We start from the raw sequence: 12,282 nt of genomic DNA, 5'->3' as shown, positions 1-12,282 counted from the left end.
CCAGGGTATTCCTTGCCAGTGTGGTTTAATTTACATTGGTCAAATTAAGAGAGCCTTAAAATTTTACGTTAAGGAACGTGAGGCATATGTTAGAAAAAGGGAAACACAGAAGTCGTCTGTTGCCCAGCATTGTTGGTCCAAAAATCATGCTTTCCATTTTTCTGCAGCCAAAATTATTCAAAAAACATCTTCCATTGGTGAATTAGATTTTCTAGAGGCATTTCACATTTTAAAAAAATATATCTCTGTTCTAGTTAACGACCCTAATTCCAATCCATATTTTCCTTGATCCTTTAAGGAAATTATTCTTTCGTTTTCTTGTTTCATCAATAGATGACAGTAGCTTAACTCCTGTCCAGCCATTCTTATCTTATCTCATTCTCATCTTCTCTTTGGCAGCTGAGGGTGATAGTTCGGTAAAACCATCGAAACTAGTCCTGTAAAAATTTGCAAATATAAAGCTGATTTTTGTTGTTTGACTTCTAAATTAATATTTGTTTGGCATGTTATTTGTACCTAAATTAATCAGATATCCCAAAATCGAAAATTCTCAGAACTATTTTTTTTATGCTCTGTTGATTTTAGGTTGTAGATGGTTTAACATTTGTTTTTCTGACTGAAATAAAATGTTTTTAATAAAAGCAAAATGTAGTTTGAAATATTTATAATATATCTGAATGGTTAATATTAATTAAGAACTTTTTTATAATTAAGAGTTATTACTGATTGTTATTTAAGTTTAAATAATTTATGTGAACTGAACTGTTGTCCACATAAGTTTGCTTACAGGTTACATATTTGCAAAGCATTATTGGCTAATTTCTATGTTGTATCATTCATGTAAATATGTTCTTTAAGTTAATTTCAATTTTTTTTTTTTTTTTTAATTTAGTGCTTGATGCTAATCAAGCTACTGTGGCTCGAGAGTTTTGTAAAAGGGGCTGTCCGGCAACTCTGCGAGCTGATCTTTGGTCTTTAATTTTAGGTGTAGATATTTCTGGGGCAGTATGTATAATTTTTAATTGTATTTTTTATAAATACTTTTGAATTAAAATGTTTTATATGCATATCTTTTATATTTCATTAAATCATTTTTAATTTAAAATAACTTGTTGAAAATAGTGTTTACTATTTTAAAATCTTTCTGTCAAAGAATACATTTTCAAAATCTTTTGATTTTTGTGAGTGGCATATACAATTTGTGTTTATTTTCAGCTGGTAGTTTTTAAAAGCTTAAAAGTTAATTTGGTATCAAAACATTGTTCTCATTTTATGGGGTAAGAATCATATTTACATGTAAGTAAAAATATTTTAATTGAAAAGATAAAGCTCCAGAGAGAATTGTCACATGTCTAAAGATAAGAATCTTTAACAATAATTTAATTTTAGGAATGGTAAGATATATTGAATAGCACGATTGTATAACATTGTAGAAATCTTAAAAATGTCACTCAATATATCTTTGTCTCGTTAATTAGTAAAATTCAGTATGAATTTCATTTTAATACCAGCTGGTGGATTGATTATGAAAATATAATATTAACATTGGTTCTTACTTCATTTTTCATATGGATCTCATTATATAATACTTTAATTAATTTTTTTTTTACTCTCCCTAAATAATTGTTATAATACACAAAATTTGTTTGGCTTCACAGAAATATGATAAAACATACTGAAATATAAGAACATCAAGTGAAATGAATTTGCTGAATATTCTTATATAGTCATAGATGTAATATTATTTTTGAAATATTACATGTAGATGATAACATTACTTTAAAGCTTTTAACACTCAAACAAGGTGTCATTGTTTTCTTTTTGTGAATTTTGTGTCTTGACAAAGTACTAGCAATAATCCTACTTAACACCAAGGAGTATTTGTGTAAGCCTTGTGCATAAGCATTCTAGTGAGAAATTTCACAATTACGATGGAAACATATCGCTGCAAATTCCCCTCTCCCTATAATTGTGAACTGCTGCATTGCTGTTGTGAGCTTATTTTAAATACTATGTGATTTTATATTCCGTGGCTTTAATTTCGGGGAAATCTTAAAACTATTGGTCTTAGTATAACCGTTTTGCTTAAAACGTTTCAGGTATAAAGATAGAATCTATATGCAAAGACCAAATATCAGTTTTATTTAATTTTGTATATTTTTTAATTTTTAAATATATTATTTATTTACAAAGACATTTTTTAAATATATTCTGTACAAAATATGTTTTTAAAGTGGAAAGTTTTGTAATGTTAGAAAATAAGTGTATGTTTTAATGTTTTTAAGTTGAAATGTAATTCATCTTTCTTATTGTTTTGTGTAGCAAAAGCTGAATTTCAAGCATCTGAAATCGTGTGTCTTTCAGCATGATTTATTAATTGACAAGTTAATTTTTAAGGTAAATATCATTGGAATTCATAATTTTGGGAGGTATAATTTTAGGTGTAATTTATGTATTTGTTTTGTATAGTTTTATTTGCGATAAGAAGAAATGCATATTTTGTATTTAGTTTGCTATTTTATATTATTTTTTACACTTTATGTCTTGGTAATTCCGTTTTTACATTGCTTTTCATGTGAATATTGATTGTAATTCATCATCTTTAGTTTGTACACAAGACTTTCAGTATCACTTCAGTGAATATTGATAGAAGAATGTCAAGTGTCAAGAACTCATTTTAAATATAAAGAATTTCAGCTACAGTTAAACCAGAATAGCAGGAGTTTAGTTTCAGAATCATTCACATATTTTAGAACTATTTTTAGCTTTTAAAAATGATCAATTCCTTATTTTTAGAGTTCTGAGAATTAACACTTTTATAGATTCTGAGATGAGATTGATTTAAAATTCACTCTCTTCTCTCATTGAACATTCAGTTTAAGAATATAAAGTTTAACTTCTTTGAAATGATGAAATTAGTTCTTTTAAATGATTTGTATGATAATTTATACATGTATGTGTATAAACTTTTCTGAATGTTAAACTTTCAGTATTGGTGGTAAAGTTTAGAAAACTTTATAATTACTATGATTTTTTTAAAAAGATAGTTTTGAAAGATAATTTGTATGCTAAAATTGGTCATGCAATACCAGTTTGTTCATAAAATGGGGCAAATGTTGCTAAATGGGAATACTGTTGTGTAAGTTAATGCAATTTTTACATCTTTTCCTAATATTTGAAAATTTATGTATTTTATTAAAGTAATTATAGAAGAAATAATTTGATAGTAAAGAATGATATTTGTTGAAGGTATCCAAAAGAATTAATAGGGAATATTAAGCTTTTAAATTATAGGGCACTATCATACAGATTCATTTTAATTGCTATAGTTTTTTTTTTTTTTTTTTAATTTTATTTTTCCCACACAAATGTCATCAAAATACAAAATGATGCTATAAGTTAGTTATACTGAACATTTAAACTAATTTTATAAGAAAAAGTAGACATTTTAATTTTTATTCATAGTTAGTTCAAATGTTCATAGTTATGTATGTTTGTATATGCTTGTTGCGAGTGTGAATGCAGACTCAAGTAATTTGATGAAAGTGGTCTTTGGTTATCTTTATGTTATTCTTTTTAAATGTATTTTACATTTTTATGAGCTTAAAGTAATTTAATAATAATTTAAATAGTTTGTTATATTAAGAAAATATTTTATCAAAGTATTATTTAGATTTGAAATTTTCATTTCAAAATATTTATGAATTTCAAAATATTTTTAATATAAGCATTTTAAACTTAAATTTGTGAAAACTGCACTCATTGGAATAGAATGAAATTTATTTTGCATATAACATGTAGTGCTGCAAAGTTTATATAAATTTGTAGAAACATACAAGGATATTAAATACAAAAATCAATATTTGGTGAAACTGCCATGTGTTGCAATAAGAGCTCGCATCATTGAATCAAACAGAAGGAATTTCTGAGGAATATTAACAATTAATACGACATGGGAGCACTGTTACAGGAATTTGGCATTACTTCTATCCGAGCTTAAAGTTGATCTGTACTGCTACAAGATAAGTGTCACAAATCTCTTAAATCCCAAACATGTTCAGTAGGCAACATGTCTGGTGATAATCTGCAGGCCAAGGAAGAAGTGGTAGGTAATGCTCTGAAAAGAAATCTTAAAACATTTTTAACAAGATTGTGGATGTGCATTGTCCTGTTAAAATATCTCCAGGAATGCATCGAGTGAAGGATGCAACTTTGGACTCCACAAGTCTGATGCAATGGCTGCTGGTGAGAGTACTTATATTCTTAGGAAATGAGATTGCCAGTTACAACGAGTGGTGTCCTAGACCATCATAATTTGGCGATCATCAGCTGTGACGCCAGATAATGCAATCCTGAAATTGGTGTTCACCCTTGTAGCATCTAACCATACTTGATCATCATTATGCTTTATGTTGAAGCAGGATTCATCAGGAAAGCCAATTTGTTGCCAGTTGACATGCCAGTGGCTGTGCTGTTGAGCTCATTGTAGCTGCAAGTGTCGATGGTTTTGTGTCAGGAATTCTGTGCAAAGGAGTGCATGCAGGCAATCCATGATGTAACAGATACTAACAAAGTGTTAAAGCAATAATTTATCTGTATCAATGCTCCCATGTCATATGAACTATTAACATGAAGCTGCAGAGTGATTCGCTGTCGTACAGATGAAGTGACAATTATCCTATGCTGATATAGCATTTCATGATCCAATGCTAGACACATAACTTATTGAGGTCACTGTTTCCAACATACACATCACTAAAAAAGCATTATGGTCCATATAAGCACTGTCATAATGGGAAAATCGATCTTTTTTCAGACTGATCATTTGTCCATGTTCAAACAACAGATCTTGCCTATATTGGGTCTTTTATTGTAATGAGACATCGAGACTTCTTATGAAATGTTAAGTGTTGGCAGATGACAAAACACTTAATTTTAATTTTCAGTTCCAGCCCTATATTGGACCTGTGCATGGTTTTTAAATGCAGTGTATATGCTTATGTCATGCACTTTGAAAGTCTATTAATTTACATATCTTAATACTTATTTTGCATTCTCTCTAAATTTGTTTATTCATATGATACTTCTTTGGTGTTCAGCTTTTACAAACAGAAGTGTACATCTATATTTCATAAATTAGAGCATGAAATTTTCCTCGTATCTTAATTTTTTAAGATAACAAGAATTCCCACCTCCTTTCTTTTTATATTAATTTGCTTAGTAAGAAATGAAAGTATACCCTACACAAAACATCTATCGCAAACAATTTTAGCCATTCAGAGTTATTCAAAAGATTTAATTTAGTATTTCTATAGGATTATATTTAATCTGAATGTAATAGAAGTTTCTGAAATTCATAGCTACTTTTAGGTTAATTCATGTGTTATGATTAGATAGTTTGTTTTAATGTATTATTTACATAATTACTTATATTTCTCTTATTACATATTTATTTCAGGATATACATTTAACAGCCTCGAATGATGATCAATATTTTGTATTTGAAGATTTGTTATACCAAGTAGGAGATTTATTTGAATATGTAAAATTTAATTCTGAAATTTTTGTATCACTATAGGTATGTGTATTTTAAAAAGCTGCATGACAAATTTAGTTTTTAACTGCATTATACTTTCTTTATTATTCTTTCTTGATAAGTACTTTTGGTTTATATAGAAACAATCACTTTATTCCAGTGTAAATGAAATAGTTCCTTAGTTAATAATTTAAATAGCATCTCTTGTTAGAATATTATTTGTACATTTACTGTTCGAATGAAAAGGATATTAATTTAGTTTTCTATTGCAAATTACTGTTTTATGTTTTGGGATTTGATATAATCAAATCATTGATAATGAATTGCAGTATTGCTGTTTTTTTTAATGTGTGAGGATTTGATATTATCAGCTTTCATAAATGATAATGATTCATTGATAATGAAACTCTGTCCAGGCTGTGTATTTTCCTACATATTTATAGTATCCAGTATGTGTTTCTTGGAAGACAAATGGATGTATGGATTGATTACTGTTGAGCATCAGTTAGAGTCAGAAATAACTGCTGCATAATACTGAGTGCAATATATAAATATTTCATTTTTATAGTGCCTGAATTTAGAGCTTTTATTTTACTGGCAGTGTTAACTGAATTTAGTTCATGAAGTCTATTTTCATGCTCATTTTTCTGCACTTTATGGACTAAATACCCGTAACCCTTTCAGGTGCAGTATATAATTTAAATTGTGGTAAAATTTTGCATAAATTGTAACTTATGGACTCCAAGAGCTTATAATTGAGTTAATAATTGAAAAAAAAATTCTATTTTTCACTTAATTGAAAAAATTTCTTGCGTGAAATCCTGAATTTTGAGAGTTGGTATATATTTTATACTGTTTGTCTACAGGAAGAACAGTTCCCACTACGGTGTCTGAGGGTGGCAGTCGCTATAGCAACAGGGCTAGTATATTTCAAATAGGGACGAACCAAGGGTTGCTTTATTGTAATTGTTTTTGGCAACTGTTGGCTGAAGAGAAAAGAGTTTATCATTCATCTTCTCGGTTTCATTCCAGCTGCATGCATCTTTTCTTAAGCCTTATATTACCGTATTTACGCGAATCTAATGCGCATCCTTTTTGGACAAATGTAGTATTCAAAATTAGGGTGCGCGTTAGATTCGATGGCGCATTAGATTCGAGTGCAAAGTTTGCCGATGAGTCAACCAAATTTAAATCGTAACAAAGGATTACTGTATTTCTCGACTACATTTACCGTTACATTTATCGTTGACACATTATTGCATAGAGGATACAAACTGCAGAGTACGTAGTCAAGAAATGGAGGGCAAACAGAGAAGAATGTCACATGACGCTACTTTCAAACGTAAAGTAATTCTTTATGCTGAAAAAAAGGGCAATAGAAAGGCAGGGAGAGAGTTCAACGTAGCTGAGAGCAATGTTCGCTTGTGGCAGCAACAGAAATTGGCACTGTTTGCAACTAAAGCTAGTAGAAAGGAATTCACTGGCCCTCGCAAAGGAAGAAACCCTAAAAGTGAAGAAAACGTTTTGGAAGTTGTACGTGAAAGGAGGGAGAATGGACAACCTGTGACTACTGACACCATAAGAAATAAAGCAAAAGAGGAGGTTGAAGTTCTTGGAATACCGAAACAAGAGTTTAAGGCTAGCCGTGGATGGGTGGATCGGTTTATGAAGCGGATGGGCTTATCTCTAAGATGCCGTACAACAATATGCCAAAAGCTTCCTGCAGATTTTGAGGGAAAACTACTAACATTTCAGCGGTATGTCATCACACTTCGGAAGGAAAAGAATTTTTCAATGGGGCAAATTGGCAACGCTGGCGAGATGCCAATTTGGTTTGATATGCTCGTAACTACACCATTACGAAGAATGGGACTAAGGAAGTTATCATCAAAGCTTCGGGATGTGAAAAACAATGCATAACAGTGATGCTGGCAATAACAGCAGACGGGTGCAAACTTCCCCCTTTCTTAATCTTCAAACGGAAAACATCCCTAAAATCCCTAAGAATGAAAAGCTATTCCCAGATGATGTCCTGATTCGAAACCAAGAGAAGGGGTGGATGACGGAATCATTAATGCTTGATTGGCTCTGAAATGTATGGGAATGCTGTTCCGGTGGGCTCTCCAATCCACCATCAATGTTTTGTCTGGATGCAGTTCGTGGTCATCTCACCGACGACGTAAAAAAGAAGATGCACAGCCTAGGCAGTGATCTTGTTATAATTCCTGGAGGGATGACGTCTGTGTTACAACCCCTGGACGTTAGTATAAATAAACCTTTTAATGGGTACGTTCAGGCGGAGTACAAAAAATTGTTTTGTGAGCCAAACCGTGAATTGACCCTGACAGGAAAAATAAGCGTGCTGCACCGCACATTGTTGCACACTGGGTTTCTGCTGCCTGGAAAAACATCGAAGCACCAATGATTATGAAATCTTTCAAGAAATGCTGCATTTCAAATTCATCGAATGGCAGTGAAGATAACGTGCTCTGGAACGCCGAGGATGACGATGACGATGATGAGGAAAGAAGAAATGAATCTGCTTCTGACGAAGAGAGCTGCGAGGATTCCAGTGATGAAAACATTAATGAATAAAGACGTTTACTATTAATCACTGATTCTAGAAACTGTTAGCTAGATAGAAATATTACGATTTATTTCATGTTCATATTTTACAATAGGTACCGTATATACGGTAGTGGTAATTAACAATGATTGTTTCACATAACAGTAGCCCACTAATAGGTCAATTCTATGTTTTGCTACTTTACGTATAAATCCATTAATGTATAAAATATGGTATCTAAATTTAAATAAAATTATCATACCATTGATTGATAGTTTATATAAAAATCCATTGTTGTATAAAATAAGATTCAATAAATTCCTCATACCATTGATGCGCATTACATTCGTTGACAAACAATTTTTTTATTATTTAAAGTTTTAAAATGGGGATGCGCATTAGATTCGCATAAATACGGTATTACTATTAGCTATTTTTATTCTCGTTGTTATATGATTTGTACTGTTATTTCTTTAAATTTGCTTCTATTTAGCTTGATTTTTGTAGTGCTTTGTTATTTGCCAATTTTTTAAAATGCCCTTCCAATTTAAGAAAGGTCAACTTTTAAAGTCTCAAGCACATCAAATCGTGTTCAATGTAGCAGAATTTTGTGTTTCTAAAGCTTCGGCGAACTCTTTAGTAGTTCCTCAAGTTTTAAAGAGAACATCACAAGCTACGGATAAGTGTGAAATTGACGATTTTGACAAATGCGTTATATGGCAGACAATACAAGACTTTTACATCAAAGAAAAGAAAGTGCGATCTGTGCGGAAATTACTGCCTGTTTTGAGGCAAAAAATACACTTCCCATGGCAAAAAAGACTCTTTGTGCAAAGTTTTGCATTCAATAAATTTTTGCTGGAAGAGATGCATTAACAAAAGAGAAGACCTCACATTGTATTTTGGAGGAACAATTATTTACGCAAAATGAGGAAACTCAGGACAAGTGCACATCACTTACAATGATGAAACATGGATTGACAGCAATTTAACTTTTAAGAAATGTTGGCAGCATGATATGGTTTTGGGCGCACAGATAAATGTCAGTTCAAAAAATAGGCTGATTGTTGTCCATCCTCTTCCGCAGGATTTATTTCAGGTGCCCAACTTGTATAAAGCATCAGCTCAAAGCGAGGATTACCATGGGCAAATGAACATTGGAAATTTTGAAAAATGAGTGTTCGAAAAGCTTATTCCAAATTTACGACCCCAAAGTGTATGCATGGATAATGCCCCGTATCACACAAAATTGAAGATCCGACACCTACGAAATATGCTACAAAGTAAACAATGGTAAATTGGTTGATGAAGAAGACAATATGCTGCGATCCCAAAACGTGAAAAGTGGAACTGTTTAACTTAATGCAATCATCCTAAAACTGTAATCTATAAAATTAACAACATCATAAAAGAAAATGGGCATCATGCTGTGCATCTCCCTCCTTACCACTGTGATCTAAATGCAATTCGATATGTTTGATCATCAGTTAAAAGACTGATCAGGGAAAGGAAAGTGACTGGGGACCTAAGCTTGGAAAATTTGAAAAATTTAACATAAAAAGCTTTCGATGAAGTCACTTCTCAAGACTGGCAGGCGTACTGCAACCACGTAGAAAAATTTGAAAATTCTTATTGGGATAAGGACGAACTTCCAGAAGAGATAGTGGATGAATTAATAATTCAAAATGGCAGCAGCGATTCTGATTCAGAAGAAATGGAATCTTGCGACAGTGATTCAGATGACTTTTCAGATGTTATACCTCTATAAAAGTCCTCCATGAAGTCATTCTTCTTCTTCATCTGATAGCTCTCTCAAGTTATGAAGATATTTCTAGGTTCAGTATTATCTTTGCCACTGTGTGAATGAAAGACTATCAAAAGTGGGCAACAATGAGCCTTCAGAGGCAAAACCCCCCTTCTGGATAATAAAGAAAACTGCATGGTTGCTTGATTTCCCATTACTGTGTTCTTGGGGACCCACAAGCCATGGTATAATTTGCTTTAAAATAATTATTAATCTTTAATGAAAATTAAATAAGTTTTGTTTTATTATGAAAATATTAATACAAAATTATGTTAATTCAGCAAAGTTCACTGCAGTTATAAAAGCCAAATTTTGTATAATTATATAAATTTCATATAATTTTAAATGTAAAATAGGTTAGTTAGTTAGTTAGTTAGTTAGTTCTAAGCACTGGGCCCCAGCCTACCTAGCAGGTGAAACTTGCCATATGGCTAATAGGGGGCAGGCCAGGCCACAAAGGCATAACAACAACAACAAAACTAAAAACAAAGAAAAAAAAAACGTAAAGTAGATACATACAATCCAAACACTATCAGTGAAATAGTATATAAATTCGTCGTTTCCATTTCTGTGTTTTTTCTTAAGTTTAAAATCTTTATAAGTTTTATTTTCAATTAGTTATTATTATTCAAATCTTCTTTATATTATCAAAATTCATCTTATATTTATAAGTTACCTCAATTATTTCTGTTTTCAGTATAATTTTCTGCTTTGTTATATCTCAATACCAATAGTCTTCTTATTCTCATTCACAGTTTGCATAATAGCTCTTGCAAATTTTCTAAACAATTTATAGTTACTAAATAAATCCTCAAACTTCGCAAATTTATATTTTTCTCTCACACTTCCAGTCAGGCAACAGTCCTCGACGAAATGCTTTGAATCGCCGAATTTATTACAAACTTTACATATATCATTTTCCTGGAGGTGGAACCTTTTTAAGTAAGCAGGGAACCTTCCATGTGCAGTGAGAGTTTGATTGACATCTGCATCTCCTAAAATTCCCATTTTTTTGCTAATTTTTAAACATTTTAGATAGTTTTTGTTTCTTTCAGAGAGATCCCTTAAATTTTTCCAGTCTCTAATAAGCTTGTCATATATTATAGTGCATATCTTCTTTTTCGAATCTTGAATGAAAACCTTTTCTGTCCCAATCTCCAGGGAGGCTTTTTCGCTAGAGCATCCACTCTCTCAGTCCCATAATGACCAGCGTGAAATTTGATCAAATGTAAGTTCAAAATATGCTTTTTTCGTAGTTCTAAATATATATTCTTAATTTCATTAACAATATTATTTTTTTAAAGGGGCGGGAGAGTGCCATAAGAGCAGATAAGGCATCTGAGTATAAATTAATGTAGTACCCCACGGATAATTTTTTGATCCAGGATAAAGCCATTTTAATTGCCAACAATTCTGCTTGATAAACTGAATTTCTTAGCTTTAAAGTAAACGTTTTGTAATCAATTTCAATACCGTGGAATAATACAACAAAGGTACAGCTGATGCTCTCCGCAAACCCTGATCCATCTGTATAAATTTCAATTTCTCCAGCTGAAATATAGTCTTTATCGTAGGATATATCGTAATATTCGCTAGCATGGCTTGAACTCTGATCATGTTCTAAAAAAGCCTCGCTGGTAATTGCTTTATCTTCATACATTATTTTCTGTTTTATATTATATTTCAGACAAAATTTGTCATAAGTAAATTTAAATTGTAGTGAGAGAGGCGGTACACCAGCCAGTAAGCACGCAACTTCTGCCGGGACTGCTCTAAATGATCTTGTAATTGCAAGTGCCCAGGCTCCCTGCAATGAGTCTAATTTCTGCCTTGATTTGACCAGCTCCCCTGCTCGATCACCCCATGCGCCAATACCGTACAAAATTTTTGGTATAATAACATTTTTGTGACTATCCCTCAGGGTAGAGGTTTTGTCAGAAATAGTGATCGGAGTAAAAGTATTTTTATAATAATTTAAATTTTTTTCTAACTTTCATTGTATTGACTTAAAATGCTCTATAAAATTCAACTTATCATTGATCACTAAACTCAGGTATTTAAAGGTATTCACAAATTTAATTCTTTTTTGATCATATTTCAATCTGGGGGTTGTGACATTCTCCCTCCCCGAGGGAAAACATACCATTTGTTTTTTCAATATTAAATTCTATATTTTGCTCCATACTCCATTTCTTAAAAACATTTTCAAGCAGGTTAAAAGTAGTCTCTTTTTTTCCGATGGGGTCTCCTGTGATAGTTACCATAATATCATTGGCATAACAGATAATATTCATATCAGGTACATTTTCTTACAGTAATTTATTTGCTATGAGGCTCCAGAACAGGGAAGCACTACATGAGCCTTGCGGACAGCCT

The 12,282-nt window shown here is 31.7% G+C and overlaps 1 protein-coding gene across 16 annotated transcripts in view; it reads left to right on the top strand.

Moving 5' to 3' along the window:
• LOC118189861 (TBC1 domain family member 19) overlaps window positions 1-12,282 on the top strand; it is a 130,138-nt gene that overhangs the window by 48,594 nt on the left and 69,262 nt on the right. For all 16 annotated transcript variants that reach the window (XM_085818727.1, XM_085818715.1, XM_085818774.1 and 13 more), the window contains 3 exons: window positions 893-1,005; window positions 2,323-2,397; window positions 5,459-5,521. In XM_085818727.1, coding sequence (XP_085674853.1) covers window positions 893-1,005; window positions 2,323-2,397; window positions 5,459-5,521 — 251 coding nt within the window. The remainder of the gene's footprint in view (window positions 1-892; window positions 1,006-2,322; window positions 2,398-5,458; window positions 5,522-12,282) is intronic.

Source organism: Stegodyphus dumicola, chromosome 1 (genome assembly GCF_044657685.1).
Source record: "Stegodyphus dumicola isolate Sdum_Otavi_A_Nest chromosome 1, ASM4465768v1".
NCBI lineage: Eukaryota > Metazoa > Arthropoda > Arachnida > Araneae > Eresidae > Stegodyphus > Stegodyphus dumicola.
The sequence above is the reverse complement of the archived record's forward strand: the minus strand, read 5'-3'. Positions and strand labels throughout refer to the sequence as shown.